Raw genomic sequence first — 21053 nt, forward strand, 5'->3', positions numbered from 1 at the left:
TCATTTTTATGTATGTTTAATTGATGCGTTTATTTTTATTTTTGCAATATTTTGTTTCTGATCATTCGATGTCAGAATTTTGTTTAAAATCTGATCATCTTTCACGTTTTTGAAACTACGCAATACCCTTATCGTTGGCAACTGTGCATCCCGTGCCAAGATTTTCCTTGTCGCTATAGGTAGAGAAAGTAAAGTGGAGCGGGGGTTGCAGGCGGGGCGGGGGGGGGGGGTGTTGAGCACTTGAGGAATATTGCTTGGTGTTTCCTCGTATTCATGCCGTCAGTGGACAAAATAATACTGCGTTTATTGAGCTCAGCATTATGAATCTACCACGTCAACAGTATTGAAAATCCTTCGTGATTTTGTGTGAGGGGAAAGAGAAACTTGCAGGATTTGCTCACAAGACGGACGTGAGACCTGGAATGTCCTAGTTCCTGGTTCCAAGGCGCTCACTCCACAAACACAGTTGCGGGCACACTACACTATGAGGTGCAAAGCTTTATTTACTTTTACCCAAACTCCCTTTCATTTCTTCTTCTTTATAAGTGAGACAGAGCCGTGTTACTTAGCTTTGACATCCATCGCTTTTCAGGTTAAGAACATTCTTAATTTTGAGGGCTATCCTTATATATTCTCCCAGTTTTCTGTTAGGGGATAACAGTGTTCCTAAATTTATATCCTTATTTGCTTTTTGTAGTAATTGACACGTGAATAAATGTTCGGTGCTGTCCTCCTCCACTCTACATATTTCACAATGCCTCACATTCGTCATTGTTTCATTCTTCCGTCATGTTGAGCTAAGCACTGAAGGCGTCCCCACGCAAAGACCCAGTTGCTGGATGATAAACCAATATGGTGCCCTTCCGGTGCCCACCACCTCCTGCCCCCCCCCCCCCCCCCCCCCCCCGAGGAAAACAATAAAGCGAATTAAAGAGAATTACGGAGTGGAGTAAGAGAGAGAGAGAGAGAGAGAGAATTCCAAAGCTCGGCAGTAAATAGCAGTTCAAGTTTTTTTCAATCGTGGATCGTAGAGGCATCCGTGGTAATGAATTGGAAATGGAATATAGGATTTTGGCCGAAGGCCAAGCACTTGGACCTATGAGGTCATTCAGTGCTGAGATGGAAACCGAGAGTAAAAGAAAAAAATTGATAGGAGGGAATGGGAACTAAGATGAGAGGAAGAGAATGCGAAAGGAGGTACAATAAAATGAATGAAAGGGGCTGATAGCGACGGGCCGAAAGGACGCTGCATAGAAGCTTCGGTTTACTGCGTGAGGTGCACTGCTCCCCTGCGGGCAATAGTGAGAAAGAGGCGGAATATGGGTAAAAATCTGCCGTCTTGTGGCAGATAAAGATGGAATAAACAAAAAAAAAAAAACATAAAAATGTTAAAAAAAATAAACAAACATAAAGAAATGGGAAATTACAAAAAAAAAAAAACACAAAAACTGGTGATAAACTCGTATGAAAAAAAAAACCAATAATGTACAAAGAAATAAGATTAAATGATAACCGATTCTCCTCGTCAAAATTTTGGAAGGTAGCAGATGACTCCATCACCCTCCGGCCCCACCGTGGCTTCGCCATGTCCGGGTGGTCACATGATATGCAGAGAATTATTCCACGCATGCCCTCTTCTTTGAAGTTTGGAATAATTATGGTCAGTGTGCTTTCGACTGCGACTGGAGGGAGAGAGAGCGAAGAGGACTCAAGAACGAGGAACCTTACATAGCCTGAAGATTTGTCCACGGTCAGTTTTTTCTTTGTTTTAAACGAATCTCACTCACTTTGTCATTATCGTAGTTAGGCCTAAGCTTCGTAGTGTCTCTCTCGTGCCTCGTGCTTACAAATAAACTGTGTATTGGGAACTTGGGACGATACTGGTGACCAAGGTCTATAGAATATCTACAGACCTTGCTGGTGACAACATTAACTTGGCTTTTATAATGGAGGAGCTTCGTTTTTTTTTTTTTTCTTCGTGGAAATAAGATCTTTGGAAAGCTGCAAGACGGACTTAATGTTTCACGTGACCTTGACAAATGTATTATGGTATAATATATAAAATATATTATATATATAATATTTTTCTTTCATCGAAACTTTGGTTTTCTAAGGCTACGAAAATAATGAATGAGCTGACGGACACACGATTCCCCCTTACAAAAATTAGTGCAATTATCGAGTGTTTGAAATAAACGACTTATCTTCCCTGAGAAGTTATTTGCGTTCTACTTGCAACCTCAGTCATTATTCTGCAAAATTCGGGCAACAGCTGCTCTGAGCAGCGGGAGAACTTTCGCTGTTCCCTGCCAAGTTATGTACATAAATTTGGCATAAATTATGTACTACCTAACCTTCTAGTGGAAAGTATCGAAAAACAAAATTCTGAGAAAATCGAGAACTCGTGATCATTGAGGATATTAAAAACACGCATTAAACTCTTACAGTTAATTCAAATCAGACCGTCTTTGTCTCCTACGAGCATAAAATTTCTACTTCTGACTTCGAGAAGGCATCCGTGGAGGCGTAATTCCTCGAAGACTTTTTAAGATGCTGCTCGAGTAAGCTTTATATTCAGAAGTCGTATCCATCCATGGTCTACGTGTACCTACCCCACGATGGACATTGATCTTTAAACAACTGCAGACTTAATTTTACGCCATCCTGGGTGAATATTAATTAGGAACATTAATGTTGCACTTACGTCATGAAACACAGACATTTGTGACGCTTAGGCAGTATAGTATATGAGGTAGACATCAAAACCTGTGTTTAGATTTTCTTACGTGACATAATGGCAACCACGACAAGTGTTGCTAAAGATCAGGATATTAGCTAGAGTAAACAATGAACGTTGGAACCTTGAACATAAAGTCCGTTTGGGAAAGAGAGTGCGTGGCATACACAAATGAAGTGACTACCCGAGCATGCAGGTTATTCCTCCATCTGCTTGAATGCAAGTACACTCGACAAGAAAACTGAAGATAGTTTTCATTAGCTTTCGTTCATCCAATTTCCCATTTGTTTTTACTGAAAAGACATAATATCGCTAAATTTACTCTAGAATATGAAAATATACTGCAAATTATATCATATAAATTAAAACTGCAAAACAAAACCGTTCAGATACTTAAAAACACGATATATTATGTCCGAAGTAATTGGAATTTCTCAGATGGATTCGTTCATAGAGATCTGGTAGATAGAATGTGAATTTCTGATTTCAGTACTATGTATCACGACAATATTTACTCGTTTAGCTTCATGAACGGGGATATATTGCATAATCGTAAGTGGTGAATGCAATTATTTTACTTTCTACAAACTTATGTTTGTATTCCAAAGCGATTAAATTTAGCTGACGTCAATGGCACTCAATGTTGCGACGGCTAAGGTAGGTTGAACAAATCTAGTTGCATCCGCATGAGCGTTTTCTGTGATGTGAGGAGGAGCCTTAGGCTAAGGCCCCACCGAATCCGTCGCGGCGCGTCGCGTGCGTCCAACACGGCTATCCGTCTACAAGCGTCTCCGTCTTCTGCGCGTGTGGCCCAACCAGACAAACGAGTGACGGTTATAAGACGGACAATTCAAACTTCAGCAGTACTTGCCATTATGAAGGGATAGCGCGAGGTTTTCCTCTGACTCGGTGCTGTCAATCAAATTAGAGGCGTTGAACAGCAGGAAAATCTGGACTTATGACGTAACTTTACATGAGGAAAGAGTGAAGAATATGCAAAACTCCAGACAAGTTTTTTTTTTAATATTGTCGGATGCCGCCGAAAACCTTTGACTTAATTCACGAGGGCATTATATCTCGAATATCAAAATTTGATACCAATTACAGAAGATCCGTATCAACGTAAGAAACTTGTAGTAACTCTGAGGGAAGGATTACTGATTTCGAAATTAAAGTTGCACTTTATTTTATTTAATACAAAAATTAAGATACGTAGAATTGTGTGTGAACTGAACACTGATGCAGGAACTTCTGAAACAAAGATATTTACATAAATGTATCCATTAGAATATAATAAAAAAATTCTTTAATCCTTTATCATAACCAAAAATCATCACATTTGATTATAACTCAAAGTTGGGCCGGTGGTTCAAATGCAGATGTTGTAAGTCTACCACAATTTCTTCCTTCATGCGGACCCCAGCTCGGAGACGCACGTCCACGTGCGGCTAAAAACAAAATGTTTTGTTCCTTGCGCATCTAGTCCGGTAACGCACCTGACGCCACGCACGCTCATGCGCCGTGTGGGGCCACTCGTGTTTGAACTATAACAGTTGATCGAAACGCACAAAACGCGTAGCCGTGTTAGACGCACGCGACGCGCCGCGACGGATTCGGTGGGGCCTTAGCCTAAGTTAGACTTTCAAGCGGGAAAGCGCAAGTCACTGAATACTGGCTAACGTATCGGATTTCACACTTTGATTACTTTGACGTTGACATGGATCGAATACTAGTTGCTGTTTGCAAAGCTACTGTCTTTAAACATAAATCTTAATCAAGGTTAAAGTAGCATGTCAGCTCAAAGATTTTCTGGCTATATGCTCCCATTACTAAGCAGTTCGTAGTAGCCTACAGCCCTACACGACTGCATTTCTTTGCCGCGAGGCTGAAAGATCTCCCACGATATAAAACTTTAATTGCCTGTGCAATACATATTGAGTTATTTGTGGTAATAAATATTTTTACTTAACACAGCTTTTTTCGTGAATGATTTGTGGATGAAACCCGATTTTCAAAAGTAAAGACTATATCAAGAGAGCAAGAATGACCGCACCCTGTGTCTAAAATTTTCCACGTCTTTTTACAATCTTTAAATGCTACGGCAACTGTCGAATGTAATCAAGATTAGGGTATGAATTTCTTAGAGAATTAACTTGAATATTGTGATCCTTCAAATTTTATCTACCATAGTGCAGCACGATCTTGGCAGTCATATCATATCGCGCAAGCATAGGCCTATCGACAGAGATACTTAATTCATTATATTTTCTTCTGCCTTTCCCCCGTCACAAGTCCGTCACCAATACTATAATTCTCTGCCTTTCCCCCGTCACAAGTCCGTCACCAATACTATAATTCTCTCTCTCTCTCTCTCTCTCTCTCTCTCTCTCTCTCTCTCTCTCTCTCTCTCTCTCTCTCTCCACTTTTAAAACACATTTGAAAAAATATTATCAAACAATCTCTCAAAGTAAATATAATGAATTGAGTATCCCTATAGATAGGCCTATGCTTGTGCTCTCTCTCTCTCTCTCTTCCAAGTTTCTCTCTCTCTCTCTCTCTCTCTCTCTCTCTCTCTCTCTCTCTCTCTTCCACTTTTGAAACATTTGAAAAAATATTTTCACTCAATCTCTCAAAGTAAATATAATGAATTAAGTATCTCTATCGATTGACCTATGCTTGCGCGCTCTCTCTCTATCGTCATAATATTCCATTCTTTACTGTATTGTTCCTCACGATTTCCACAAGTATTGCCCAAATTTTAAAACCCTTTCTCTCATTGTTTAAGATACGTCTTTAATTACGTATGAATTTTACGTCAGTTTAGTGTCAAACATTACTTATAAATAAGGTTTCACAGTAGGTTTTAAAAAAGGATGATCGATATTCTACCCTGAACTAACGTTACCAAACCAATTAACGAATAATATAGAGCCTGTTTCTACATTCAAGTTTAAATTATTATAGGACCTCAACTGAATCTTTATGCTGTAAAGTTGATGGAAATCTAGAAAGCAACAAACGCTACGATTTTGAAGCTCCGCCCCTTTTCAAGAGTTGCCAGGTGTGGCATTATTGAACAATATATGTCCGAAGATTTAAAAAAACTGTATCTTAACTTTCCTTGCCGAGTGTACATGTATACCCAAATGCACACATAATATATATATATATATATATATATATATATATAGATATATATATTATTCGATATATATATATCTATATATATATATATATTATATATATATTATATATATATATATATATATATATCATAATATATATTATTTATAGGAATTCTACAGAATCTTTATGGTGTAAAGTTAATGTAAATCTAGAAAGCACCAAAAGCTATGATTTTGAAGATCCGCCCCCTTTCTAGAGTTGCCAAGTGTGGCATTATTGAGCAATTATATGTCCAAAGATTTAAAAAAAAGTGTAATCATGACTTTCCTTGCCGAGTGTACATGCATCCATATGCACTATATATATATATATATATATATATATATATATATATATATATATATATATATATATATATATACTATATATATATATATATATATATGTATATTATATATATTATATCTATATATATATATATATATAGATGTAATATATATAGTATAATATATACATATATATATCATATATATAATAGCTCTATTATATACCTATATATATATATATATATATATGTTATTATTATCTAACATGATATATATATCTATATATATATATATATATATATATTATATATTCTCTATATATATGTATATATATATATATATACCTATATATTAATATTTATCTATATTATATTTATATATATATACATATATATAGTTTACCAATACTGCACAAGTGTAAGAACTCACATCTTCTTAGCACAGTAAATAAGCAGCACTACCCCTTACGGTAGATAAATGAACTTCCAAATACCAATGCACACTATGTAAGATAAAAAAGCTACAGAAAAACATAAAAAACACAGAAAAATAGAAATATAATTGTACAGTTAAAATATATGGCGCAATGTTGCCATAAAAATTGGTAGTGTTCGCAAACCTTTGTTGTATATACACAGTGCCAATCGCTCCACATCTTGCCACTGGCAGAGAGTAATATAATAACAATAATAATAATGGATACCAAAACTGGAAATATATTTTCTATTTAAGTGCAGCTTCAACAGGGAACTTTAGTTACCATCTTCAGTACTTCCAACCCTAAGAACTAGTGCGTGCTACTCGTTTCGAAGAGTTGAATCACTCCCATTTTTCTGAGGTATATTAGATGATTAAATGTATTAAATCTGTTAAAACTAATCTTCATCCACCCAACCCTCTCAATAAACAACCAAATATACACATAAACAAAACCACTGGTCGCAGATAAATAAAGAAAACAAGTGTGATCCGACCTCCAGATTACTCAAGACGCGTGCAAGATTTTCCCCTCACGTATAAGTTGTGAAGAATATATTCCTAACTTGGCGTGAAGTGGTCTTCATAATTATTACTCACACTAACAATAAGGATCAAATAAAAAGGTCACGAATTTAACAAGTTCACACATTCTCAGTTGTGTAAGTGGAAATACAAAATAATTGAGAAAAAAACAGACTTAATTCAGTAGACTAAAAAAAAACTAAAACATGCTAAAATCTAAGGTCAAATAGAGCCTTCTTTCACCAACGAAAATTGAAATGAATAGGCTATATTTTGAGAAATATTTTTTCTGTACTGTTGAACATTCACATTATTTGTTTTTTTACATTTTCATTCTAATAAATAAATCATAAATATTGTATCCTAAAATTCCTTTATCATTAATTCAACACAAAGCACACTTTTCAGATCTCTTTAAGCTCTTCCATTGACCTTTCCTACCCCACCAAACAAGAACAAGAACAATGGCAAAGCAGTTTGTAGGCTTACTCCCTGAGCAAACAATAAGAAATTCCTGGACAATCAAACTGCCACAGTTCAGTAACTTTAAAATGGGGAATCAAATTCATCTGTTTTCATTGTAAACGTCAAGACTTATTATTAGTATTAATATTATTTCAGTAAATGAAACCTATTCACGTGGAACAAGCACACCAAAGTGGCCAGCGACTTGAAATTCAAGCTTCCAAAGAATGCTGGTTTCAACTTCTCACCACAGATCCCACACTGCAGCAGTAAAAGACCATGATACAGAGCCAGTGATTCAGTACCCAGTTCTTCGTTCCCCTGTCTGATAGTGATGCAAAGTATTTAAGAGTGCCGTGCTGCATGTAAAAACACCAACTCTGTACCATATTGCCAAAAGCAGGTTGAAATATTCCTAGGGCTTGTATCAGTAAAAAAAAAAAAAAAACTTTTACAATGTCAGAGATAAAACTTCGAGGTTGACAACACGAAATGAAGGTTTCCAGTTTCCAAAGTGCAACCATTGTCACTGTTGTCCAAATTTCCCACAGGTGTGAAAATTGTAAAATCACTAGATAAGGTATGGTTTCTAATTTAAAATTAACCAAAGAATGGATGATTTTCAAAATTCTTGTAAAATATCTTGAGTGGAAGTCTTCTGAGTTCTACTTGACTTGACCCACTGCTCAGCCAGCCATATGTCACTTTCTGAGTTCGATTTTACATATTTCCAGGCCTGGAAAAACGTCAAGGACTGAAGGACCCCATGAAGAACACTTTTCTGTTACTAACGCCATTCATCTTAGCGTGGCAGAAGGAAGCCTTTAGTCTGCAAAATGGGAGTGACCTTGAAGCACCTCATGGAAATTCTTCATCATCAACTCAGCACAATATCACTGACAGTGATTCACATTTGCCTCTCAACTCTGATGGATACGTTTTTAAAAAGTGCTGCCCACCACATGAAATCTTTTCTGGCAAAGGCTGTGTACCAGGAGGACCTGATTATGTTCCAAGTAAGACAATGACTAGGCTGACGGAAACCCACTTTCCACAGATCTCATGGCCTGAATTTGATGGAAAAAACTGTAGTACAATGTTAAAAACGGGAGAGGAATCGACTCACTGGATGGTTGGAGAGGACAACAGCCTGTCTGTAAGTTCCACCTATGGGGATCAAACTGATTACTTTTATTGTGTGGAAGATTATAGAGAAATGACAGGTACAACAGAAAGTGTAGCCATATTGTGCTTGAGAGACGTAGCCCACATTTTACCGCCTAGATTGCTCGATCGTTTCAGCAAAGGTCTTCATGTTGGAAAATGTTGTCCGAAAGGAGAGTACCTCAGTGACTCCCTGTCTTGTGTCAGTAACAACACTCTTGACCTGCATATTGTCAAGGCGGAAGAGTTTGTGGCAGCTAATGTTACGGAAATCGAAGTGGCAGGACCCCCAGTCTGCAATAGTAATAATGTGTCTGTTCTGCATTACTTTCCTTTTGGCCAACTATCAGATTCAGATTACGCCGACTTTGACGAAGACCAGACCATGAGTATTTTCTACGTGGAGGAGAATACTTTAGAAAACAGCTGCATCCGAGAAAAGGTACAGGTCAGAAAAACAGAATACTGCATCGATTATGCAGATGTTGACAACAACACGGACATTCTGGTCTTAGTGTGTAACAATTTTGAATCAAAGTTCTTGAAGCATCAGGAAAAGTTCGTCGTCATTCCTGTTCTTCTGGGATTCTCCTGCGCTGTGTTACTCGCCACAGTTCTCTTCTTGGTCACTGTCAGAGTAAGGCGTGCACTATATACCGTGAGAAAGGTGAGTCACACCACTGTTCAGTCTACTTCTGAGGCGCATCACCCAGTGCCTTCACATTAATAGATTCGCCTCCACTTGCAACTTGTTCACTCATCCTTGCCGCCCCAACCCACACAACAGTCAATAGACAATAAATGCCTCTAATTGGTTACCAATAATTTTTTCTTTTTATTGAGAGGAGGCCAGTACGATCTTCATATTTATACTTGGGGTTCAATTCCTGATTTGCTCTTCAAAGTCGAATTCATTTTTCTTAAAAAGATTTCCATTCAACAGATCTCTTGGTTCACATTTTGCAGAAGCCTTGGGGTCTTCTCAAGCACGTTAGCGATCCGCAATCTTTTAATTCGTGTATTTGCATCTGTTTATGATTATTGAGACCTGCTTGCTCTTCCTACTTTGTTCACGACATAATGTATCTTTCATCCCACAGATTAACACACTTGCTGGGAGAATCCTTCTGGCTTATGTGATGTCCTACTTCCTGGCCTTTCAAATCCTGATCATTGAGTTGAGTGTAGTTCACGATGAAGGAACTTGCACTGTGCTTAGTGAGTAATGGAGTCTTTTACTTAGTGCTTCGAGATAGTTTTTCATTTTGGGTAGTTTCGAACATGGCATTTTAGCATAATTATTTTCTAAATATGTGAAAGCCATTGTAAATCCAGCTTTAAAAAATTCACTCATGCAAAAGAATGTTCATCAAAAATCGTCTCTCGGTAAGAATAAAGATGATTAGAAAACTATTGTGCTATTAGGACTAAGACATTGAAGGTATACCCTGCACCTCTACCACTTTATTTGACCTACGCCACATAGAACACTCTCTGGCCCTCCGGCTGTAGAGATTTCAGGTCGCTTTCAGCAACTTCAACTGTGTGTATCATTTGTTTTCCTTATCATCATTTCACTTCCATAAGGGAGAGTTGGCTCAACAACTTTCCTCCCCAACAATTTATTTGCCCTTGGTATAGACCACACTTCAATCTCCCAGGGTGTAGTGCAAAAGAGACCTTCAGACTCCCTCGTTCTATAGGTCCACTTTCTTTGGGATTTGATTGTCAAATATTCCTTTCCTTTCTTATTTGGGTACAAACAGCCAGAATTTTTTCAAATGAGAGCCTCCATATACTATGTCACCACGATGCTATTGTATCACCTCAGGGGTTATTCTTAAGTTATAGGAATAAAGACTATCAAGTATATCCATGATGTAGTGTGCAATGGTGGGCCTCCCCTCCAAACCACAGAGCTAGTAGCAAAAACAGATCTCCTAAGGCTGGCCCGAAGGATTAGATATTTTTACGTGGCTAGGAACCAATTGGTTACCTAGCAACGGGACCTACAGCTTATTGTGGGATCAGAACCACATTATATCGAGAAATGAATTTCTAATCACCAGAAATAAATTCCTCTGATTCCACGTAAACTACTCTTCCAACTAGGAACTGTCTTATCGATAATACAGCTACGCTAAATCACCCTTCCTTTCTGAATTGATTTGATCCACTTATTGCTGATTACTGTTTTTTAACTTGTTTTTGTTGAGTAGACTACTATTTCTCTTCTAATTACTTTGTCTGCAACATATGAGCATTCTACTCTGTGTAAACTTGCAAAGTTGCAAGTCTCTCGATATTTTCGACATGTTGCAAATGATTGCGCACACATTATTTACGATGGCCTTTCAATCATGATTTATGGATAAAATAGTCATCTGGAAAGATATTACCACAGTAACTTCACCTGTTTCCCCAGTCCTGAAATAAAGGTAATAGCCTAGAAAACCCTGGGCAACAATTTCCAGTTCATCTGCTCCCCATCTCTCTCTCCCTCTCTCTTTCTCTATGCACAAGTCAGTTTAAAAGCTAGCCCCTTAATATGAAACTACGTATACAGTATTAAATGGCATATTAACAATAAATATTCTCCCTAATTTAGGACCTGCACAGATATTGCTCATAGAGGGTTAACAGGGATAAGCTTCAAGACCAGAGGGCCTGAGCAAGTTTTTTTTGTTTGTTTGTATGGTGTTTTTATGTTGCATGGAACCAGTGGTTATTCAGCAATGGGACCAACGGCTTTACGCGTACTTTCGAACCCCGTCGAGAGTGAATTTCTATCACTAGAAATACACACCTCTAACCCCTCGGTGGAATGCCCGAGAATCGTACTCACAGCCACCAAGGTGGCAGGTCAAGACCATACTGACTACACCACTGAGGCGCTTTCTTTTATTGATCACCACTTTTCTTATTCTGACAGGTGGGGCCCTGCTGTTCTCAACCTTAGCTGCCTTCCTGTGGAACACGTCTATCTCCATGGAGTCGCTCGTCCTCACAATGTAAGTTTTACCATCAAACTTCATGATTTTCATAAACTGGAAAAGTCTTTCTTTCTGATCTTTATTCTATTGTTCCTCGTGACAAAGACTCTTGGATGGAATTATCCTTAGCATTTTCCTTCTTCTATTTTGGCACTGAAAGTTCTGTTGTCTTTGGAACCAACCAGAACACTTTTAGAAATGAGAGAGAGTCTGGAAGTTGTTAAGTATGAAAATACAGCGACACTGGTCTACTTATTAGTAATGTTCAAAGATTCGATGTCCAAGTAAATGGTAAAGATATTAAGTGACAATATTTATCAAGATTATCACAGATCACAGATTGGTTACCATGTCAGCTCATATTTCTTTTATTTATTTGAAGATGAAGTCCTATAGCTACAAATTTGGTTATTATTCTCTAGTGGACTATGTAAATTCCCTAGTGGACTATGGAAGCCCCTCGGTAGCTTTAAGAGAAATTCAAAAAGACAAAAGAATGACACCTAAACTTAACCCTTTACACTACAGCCTCAACAGAGGTGAGTGAGGACGTGGTTATACCCAATTGTTAAAAAAATCTTCTGTCATTTCTTGGTAAGGTATTGAGTGCTAAAAATATTAAGAAATGGTATTAATAAATACCACCACTATATGTGCAGTTTACAATAAGAAGCTTTCAGCAATGAAAAAATCGCCAAGGTTTATCAAACATAACAAACGCTACTGTGGATGTTATTATCAACTGTGAAATAATGCATACTCATTTTTTTGCAGCAACATACACTACTTAGATCTTTATTTTTTTCAAACACTATACTTACAGAGGTATCAGAATGAATGAACACCTGAGGTTTCTGTGCTACTGCTTATGGTCCTGGGGTGTGGCAGGTGTCATCACAGCAGTAGCTCTGACACTTGACTATTACAGACCCAACTTGCCTTGTTCAGTCATCACACCAAGGTTTGGGCAAAAGGAGTGTCTTCTCTGGGGTAAGTTATCTTGAATTCTGTAGGGCAAGTCTTCTTCCTTTCAGATGTTCGATGCTTCAAGATTGAGGATCTATGTAATACTGGCATTTCAAAGTGAGATCTCCACCAGAGAAAAATAAAAATTCTATTCTATATAAATCTTTTCATCAATATGTGTAGTGCCTGAGAAATTTTCCTGATGACAAAATTCTTTACTCCTTTTAGATGCAAGAGCACAGCTGCTCTATCTATATTTGCCAATGTGCATCTCCCTATGTGCAAACATTGTCTTACTGGCAGCGAGCAAGTCTGACAGCGAGCAAACTTGTCAGACGTGCGAAACTTAGGCGACTTCAGCAAGGGTTAAGACCCCAAAACAACCCTGAGGGTAAGTATATTCTCACCTTGAGCAACTTTAACCATAGACCAGGGGTGTTTTTACATAATGAATTTGGTTATTGTATATGGCTTCAATCACAAACAATTCATTCTTCACAAAACTTATTAATCATTAATCAACAGACTTGTTTATTTCACGTAGTAATTTTGGTAACTGAAACAACAATCATGGGGTTAAAATCACAATGCCACCTCTAGTGTTTGCACACCAAATGGAAGGTCTGTTCCTTCTTATTTACCATTCTATCAGCAGGAATGCCCCAATATAATATTCATGCTGAATTCTGCTTAATTTACATGCTTTTCACTCCTGCTAGTTAAAGCACGTAGTCACAGACGCCAATGGGTGCTTGTTGAATGTCTATCCCATAATACTTTTAACCTTTAACTCGATTAGGTGCTGGTTGGACTTATACTCCTTCTTTCCTTCCACTAAGATATCAAGCGCCTCAGTGGCGTGGTCGGTATGGTGTTGGCGTACCACCTCGGTGGACGCGAGTTCGATTCTCGAACATTCCATTGAGGTGTGAGAGATGTGTATTTCTGGTGATAGAAGTTCACTCTCGACGTGGTTCGGAAGTCACGTAAAGCCGTTGGTCCCGTTGCTGAATGACCACGGATTCCATGCAACGTAAAAACACGTACAAACAAACAAACAATTCACTAAGATAACATACATAATGAAAGCGGTATTATTGAGAAGTGGGCATCCTATGTCGATCAAGTTTAGTTTCCTGATCTTTCAGGAAGGTACTATTAGGCAACTAGTTTAGTTTACAAGACAGGTATTTCTTTTTAGAATATGAAAAGGCCCTTTTTATCCATCTACGCTTTTTGTTCCTTCCCCAAAATGGCATAAAATGTAGAGAAATATACTAAATCTAGTGCTGTTCTGATGCTATGAATATGTAGATTTGTGAATACATTAAGAGAGTCTTAACTGTTACTCTTAAAGTAGAGAAATGAAGTTCACTCACTTGCCATGAGTTTAAATTGGTCAGGCACCATGATTTAATTACCCATCCTTTACTGAGCATAGTTGCCATTTTACAGTCAGTCTCTATCCTTATTCCATGTGAATGTTTGTCCACTTTGACTAACAACAGATATAACAATGATCGCCAGCATAGAGTAATCAGAGCACAGCTACAGGAACAGACCAGAGGCCAAAGTCTGACAAGGCAGAGAGACAGTCATCGGGACTCAGGAAATATGAGAATCGTAGCATGTAAGTTGCCTTCCTACCCGTCTCTTTATCCTTCGCTTATTTCCTTTGTATTGTCTCTATTCAATATGCTAAGAACGCAGACTAACAAGATGACAGTGGATAGAATATTTATGATTTATTTAATAGAATGAAAATTTAAAAAAGAAATAATGTTCATGTTAAACAGTACATAAAAATTATGTACTGTATTTATTTTCATTTTCGTTGTTGACACAATTATTTGACTATAGATTTTAGCAAGTTTTGATTTATGTTAAAAGTTGGGAATACAATGTTTACAACTTATGCACAAGAGAAAATTCTTGCACGTGTCTCAAGTAAGCTGGAGGTCGGATCACGCCTTGCTCTATCTTCAATTGTCATTAGTCACTGGATATTCTTAGGCCAATCTATCAAAATCTTGGGTAGGTTTTTGTTTGAATTCCTTTACCACATGGCCGCAAAAACTAACGTTAAAATGGTGGTCTTTCCTTACCACATGTGTGGTAGAATGAAAAATAGTCCATGATGTGCACTGGGCTTAATTATGAGAAATGTTTTTGTTGGAAAAACTAACAAAAAGCATATTTCTTACATAAATATTTCTTATAGAAATTTTATGGACAATCATTTTTGTGCAACCCAATCTAATGGCGTCACTTGGTGCAGTCTGCACACCCCCTCATCTCTCTAGCAACACCGTTAGCTGTGCTCAACACTATAAAGGAACATTTTGACTCAATATAATATCTTTTATTCTTCATCTTTCAGGTTTAGTGATTCATTGAAGTTGGTGTTCTGGGCCGAACTGACTTGGATATCAGAAGTTGCCTCATTTGTGTATGATTCTTACGTGGGAGTTTCTGAAGAGTGGTACAGCTACCTACTCTACATCCCTACAGCGTTGAACACTCTTCGGGGAGTTGGAATTTTCTGCGTTATCGTGCTGACCTCAGAACAGCGCAAGAGAATGTACAGAAAGGTTGCAAGGCTCTGTCCAAGGGTTGCATCACTATGCAAGGAAAGCCAGCAGGACTCAAGGACTAATACTATGCCTTCAGACAAGCATGCTGCCTCCCAATACAAAACATCATCTACTGATGAGACAGAGGTAACAGTTACAAGACTCTCAGCCAGCACGCACACATGAGTATCAACCAAAATTGGTCCCAGATAAAAAATTAAGTATGACAGCACTTGCTTATCATTATTGTACTCGGAGTGAGAAAAAAAACAGTGGATTAAGCTAATACATTTCAGCAAATGACAGAGTCACTGATTAAGAACAAGCTGTGAATGCCAACTGGCCTTCACTGCACCATTTTGGATGTAAAAACTTCTGCTGTACTATTCTCCACAGCAGAAACAGGGTACCCCCAAGAAAACGGAAGAGATCTTGAACAGCTACAACACAATTTCTTTCACTGGCAATCAGCATCCACACTTCACTTCCATGAAGGAAAGTTGGTTCAACAAATCCCTTGTGCACACAAATGCTCAGAAACTTTTGCACACATCCTATTGCCTACTTGCTTCACCTTTTCAGTAATTCACCCATTCTCTTATCCTACCATCATCCATAAAACATCAACAGCTTCCATTCTTCCACCATCCATATTAGTATTCACTCCTTCATTTAGTATATGATTATATATATATGCTCATAATTTTACATTAGCTCACACTTCCAAACTCCAAAACTAGTCTCTACAGTTCTTCACTGTTCCTATTTCATACCTATCACAGCCTGCTCGGTACCCAGAGTCCACTGGGCACAGATGTGGGGCAACAATCCGGCCAAAATATAATCTTGATACAGGATGCATATTTCTAAATTTAGGTTATGTGAAAGATGGGTTTGCACTTAAAAAAAAACTTAATAAAGTTTTGTTTATTTGATAAGGACAGGTTAACTCAGCATTTACAGTAAAGCTATTTTTGGGGTTTACTATGTAGAACTAAAGACATTTCTACTGTACATTACTACAAATGCATGTGTGATACCTCTACATTAAAATTTCAGTATGGAATTTCACTACAATTTCAACAGATTTCGAAAGAAAAATCTGACAAATATGACAATGAAAATCAAACGAACTAAAATCCCATATCTGGGATTCATCAAATTCTTTCTCCTGGAAGATGATATGAAATTAAATAAGCCAACGCTTGTCCAACATGACTATAGCAGACATTGCTTCGACTGTGTACGAATACAGAGAAACGATACTGATTACTTGGCATGAAATTTGTCGAGAAAATCACCCCCTTCCCCAAAAAAAAAAAAAAAAAAAAAAAAAAAAAAACAGGTTTATGCGACACTGCATAAAAGATTACACTCGAATAAAAAATTCATTACTATATGTAAACATATGAAAAGGTATTGAGAGAAAATGAGTAATGGGTGGGATAAATGGGAGATAAAAAAAAAATTACAAAATAACTGACCAATAAGTAAACAGATACTTGTATGAAAGCATACTTGAGTCATCAACTGTGTATATTATCTATATATATATAGATATATATATATAAATACTATATATAATATATATGTGTGTGAGGGTGTGTGTGTGTGTATGCAAATGTATATATATTTCATATATGTCGCATCAAGCCAGTTCTCCTTACAAGGAGTGGTTCATGTTAAAATAAATGACAATGAACGATGCCATGTTCATGATTAAAGGGCTAAATCATGGATGAACCCCTGTGCAGACAATTTCCCCAACTTCCTGAATGCCAAGAGGCCCCTCCCTCCTGTCAGCTCTTTTAGACTATCCATGGTCCACACCTTAACCGGCCCCCATCCTCTCCATGTGACCACACCATCTCATAAAACTCTGATGATGTGGTCATCCAACTATGTCAAACCTTTTGCAAATCTTACACATCTGTATAGTTCTCATTTTCAATCCTTCTCATATATAGTTTTTAGGCCAAAGGCCAAGCACTGGGACCTATGAGGCCATTCGGTGCTGGAATGGCAACTGAGAGTAGGTATGTTGGTCTGTCAGGTGAAACATGATGAAAACCTCAAAGCAGTTGCACTATGAAATAATTTTTAGGATAGGGTGGACAGCAAGATGGAAGAAAGATAATATGAATGGAGGTACAGTTGCGAAGAACCTTTAGTAATGCTTACAGTGCACCCTGCGAGGTGCTCTGAAGGGATTAACCTGCTATGGGGCAAACCATCTCATGTAACGCATACTATGGTAACACTTCATCTCATGTTTCAACAATTCTAACTCATTTAACAATGATCCCTTCATGCACTCACAGCCATTAACTGGAAAGGCGCTAAATATCTGTTCTATTCCAGTAACAAGAAGAAATCTTTGACGAGAATGCGAATATCAGCCATTACCCTGACTTCCATTGACATCAGTGTTGCCGTTTTGAGGAACTTCATCTACTGGTGTGGCTTTCTAGTGATATCTGGCAACCCTCCGTGGATATTCTGACCACAGCAACTTCGCTGAGGAATAAAATTCTTTACTTTGCCCTTTTTTTTTATGAAAAAAGGTTATAAAACATATCCTGCTTAAATATTTATACAAATGAATTTTAGTTTTTTTACGTCATGGAAAATAATTGTACCTCGGAAAATACGCATTCTAACTATTAAATCATAAATAACATTAAAAAAATCAGAACTACTTAAGGTAACATTGGCGGGAAGGGGGGGGTGGGAGGGGGGGGGGCGGGGGGCGGGTGCTGGTTAAGGTGTGGACCGTGGATAGTCTGAAAGAGCTGACAGAAGGGAGGGGCCTCTTGGCATTCAGGAAGTTGGGGAAGTTGTCTGCACAGGGGTTCATCCATGATTCAGTCCTTTAATCATGCACATGGCAGTGTTCATTCATTTATTTTAACGTGAACCACTCCTTGTAAGGCGAACTGGCTTAATGCGATATATATGAAATATATATACATTTGCATACATACACACACACACACACACACATATATATATATATATATATATATATATATATATATATTATATAATATATATATATATATATGTATATATATATTGTACTAAAATTCCATATGGAATTTGTATTTTTTTATAATTTGTTTAGTTAGCATGGTCACTGGAAGACAGTTAACCTAGTTTTCAAATACTTAACTACCCCCTTGGTTGTTATCAGTTCACTGCCTTCCAGCGGCCGTTCTGGTTTTGAGCTAAGCAGCCACTAACGCTTTTGCTTTCTTCCCGAGGTTGACGGAAACTTAGTTACGAAGGAGATTTCAATCACGAAGGGTTTCGTAATTCAGATACTCTGAGCTTCATTTACTGTTATAAGGATATACAGCTAGCTCTTTGAAGGGACGACGACTCTTCCTTTCGACATGTAACCTCCGTTTAACCCCAGCCAGGAAGAAGCTTTCCTTCATCGCAGTCTCTCACTCTACACGTACTTCACCTTCGTCCCAGGATGATATCGGTGGGTCTGTAAAACTCGGGTTTTTTTTTTTTATGTCAATCCAAAATCGTTTGGAGGGATAATGCTTTCCTATATTAAAATGCCGTCCAATTACCATGACTTACCTTTTAGTATTATAATTTACATATCTGTTTTCATACCTCGCATATTTGTAATACGAGGTTTCGTACCCTTCCAGGGATATCATAAATTACTATGTACTACGTGGACGTCAGTTTGGACTGTTGGTATATATCTAGATATATTTAGATTTTCCAAGGTATGCAACTTGCCAAGTGTTATACATGCTGCACATGCTCATAATTAAATTTAAAAGTATGCATACGATAATTGTGTAGTGTTTAATTAGGCATTTGGTAATATTTTAAGCTATTTTGGAAGTGGCTGAATTATTGCGGCTCCCCCATGCTTCACGATGATCAACTTTGTGTATTAGCTGCCGCATCAGCACCTGGATGATAGGACAGTTCGCAATTACAATAAATTACTTAATTTTTCTTAACATTTTAATTAACCTTATCAAATTCCCGGTGTATATGAATAAAGATTCGTGCTTATAATAATATATATATATATACATATATATATATAATATATATATATATAGATATATATATATATATATATATATATTGTTACGAAGTGCCAAGTATCTGGTTACTACACTTACCATTCATTTTATTGTTACCTCACAAAAGCCAGACACCTGAACCCTCATCACAGGTATTAAACGACTGAATACTCTAAAGGCAACAGTGATCCTTTAACAACTTACCAGTATTGCAGAAAATCAGACTAAGTTCATCAAAACAGGTGTGAGGTAATCTTGTAAGTAATTAAATTAATTAAAGGGCATCACTCCATCAACAACTTTAAAAGTCTAAGTATTTCCCTGATTTCAGAAGTCTAAGTACTTCCCTGGTTCTAAGTCACTTCAAGTAAATTGAAGGAAAGCAGATCAATTACCACTCTATGTTTCTACCTAACATAAATATAATCATAATTAAATGCAAATATACTGGTTAGAAATTAAATACTTATAAAAATTTTAAATACAAAAATTTATTATTAAACTCAAAATTTATAAGTGAAATTCACAATATCAGGGAAAATTACTGTTACTTGAAAACATAGTAAAGTTTAATTAATTCTTGAATTAAATTAAGTAGAATTAAATCAAAATTAATTCATCACAAAATTCAAGAAAATTAATTCTATTGAAATTCAAAAGTGTTAGGCAATTACTGAAAATTTGAAATTAATTCACAAGTGCTAAACAATAATAAAACTTGAAAAGACTTCTAAGTAAATGCAAATTAATTCACAAGTGTTAAATTTAATTAAATGTGCAACGACTAATTAATGAAATTAACTAAGTCAATTAAATTGTGAATGTAAATGAAAATACAGAAAAATGTGGACAGTATCAAAATAAAAAGGCACACTTCAATAAGAAAATGAAAAAATGCACAAATGAAACAAACACAAAACACACAAATTTGCAATGTGTAAGTGCAAATCTTTTCACTCAAAACATTGTAACCATCAGTTTTTACCAAACCTTCGTAACCATCTGTTATTAGTTATTATTTAACCACTGATCCTATCAGTTATTAGTTAACCACTGTTCCTATCCGTTATTAGTTTCTTACCAAACCATCATAACCATTAGATATTAGTTGCAACTAATAAAAATATAACACACTTTACCTTTTTGGTATACCAACTTCTTTCTTTGCTGCAGGCTTGTTTTACACTTTCACAAAAACCAGGCACGTTACAACATCAATGTTTGTTCAGATTCCACAAAAACACTAAATAATACTAAACAAACTCTAAGAAATAACAAATATGAAATTCTCAAGTTACGAGTGACCAGTTTATAAGTACGAAATCGTTACGTTACTTTAAGATCAAAAGTGCTATGCGATGGAGAGAGAGGGAGAGAGAGAGATGTTAACGCCTCGAGAATCTAAGATCTAATGAAATTCTTCTCCCTTGTGGAAACTGGACTGAGGAGATGACACAAAACGTTTTTGGCAAAAATGCTTCCAGAAGCTTTGAAATCTTACGCAACTTTATATACAAAATGTATAATCTGCACGTGGCACTCAGCAAAGATATACGCGTATGAGACCAATATACAATAATGTTCGTACCCGATCGAGATGAAGGAGAAGCCCTTATCACACATGATGACAGATTCCCAAA

General features: G+C 37.0%; 1 protein-coding gene across 4 annotated transcripts; it reads left to right on the forward strand.

Moving 5' to 3' along the window:
* Positions 1-1583: 1583 nt before the first annotated feature.
* On the forward strand, positions 1584-19339 carry LOC135201576 (uncharacterized). 4 transcript variants are annotated; one of them, XM_064230603.1, is made up of 9 exons: positions 1584-1750; positions 8391-9487; positions 9921-10038; positions 11753-11831; positions 12637-13170; positions 14288-14409; positions 15160-15499; positions 18616-18842; positions 19212-19339. In XM_064230603.1, exons 2-5 carry the CDS (start codon positions 8423-8425, stop codon positions 12815-12817), a joined length of 1443 nt encoding a protein of 480 aa, XP_064086673.1. In that variant the 5' UTR covers positions 1584-1750; positions 8391-8422; the 3' UTR covers positions 12818-13170; positions 14288-14409; positions 15160-15499; positions 18616-18842; positions 19212-19339. The 4 variants fall into 4 exon arrangements, with proteins under 4 accessions (XP_064086673.1, XP_064086672.1, XP_064086674.1 ...); XM_064230602.1 differs by having other exon boundaries at positions 18616-19339; XM_064230604.1 differs by having other exon boundaries at positions 14307-14409; positions 18616-19339.
* The last annotated feature ends 1714 nt before the right edge of the window (positions 19340-21053 follow it).

Source organism: Macrobrachium nipponense, chromosome 28 (genome assembly GCF_015104395.2).
Source record: "Macrobrachium nipponense isolate FS-2020 chromosome 28, ASM1510439v2, whole genome shotgun sequence".
NCBI lineage: Eukaryota > Metazoa > Arthropoda > Malacostraca > Decapoda > Palaemonidae > Macrobrachium > Macrobrachium nipponense.

Excerpts from the sequence above, each read along its gene's own strand:
- LOC135201576 (XM_064230602.1), top strand. The coding sequence starts at position 8,423 with ATGAAGAACACTTTTCTGTTACTAACGCCATTCATCTTAGCGTGGCAG. Across the intron at positions 9,488-9,920 it reads CACTATATACCGTGAGAAAG|ATTAACACACTTGCTGGGAG; the intron begins GTGAGTCACACC and ends TTCATCCCACAG. Across the intron at positions 11,832-12,636 it reads GAGTCGCTCGTCCTCACAAT|AGGTATCAGAATGAATGAAC; the intron begins GTAAGTTTTACC and ends CTATACTTACAG.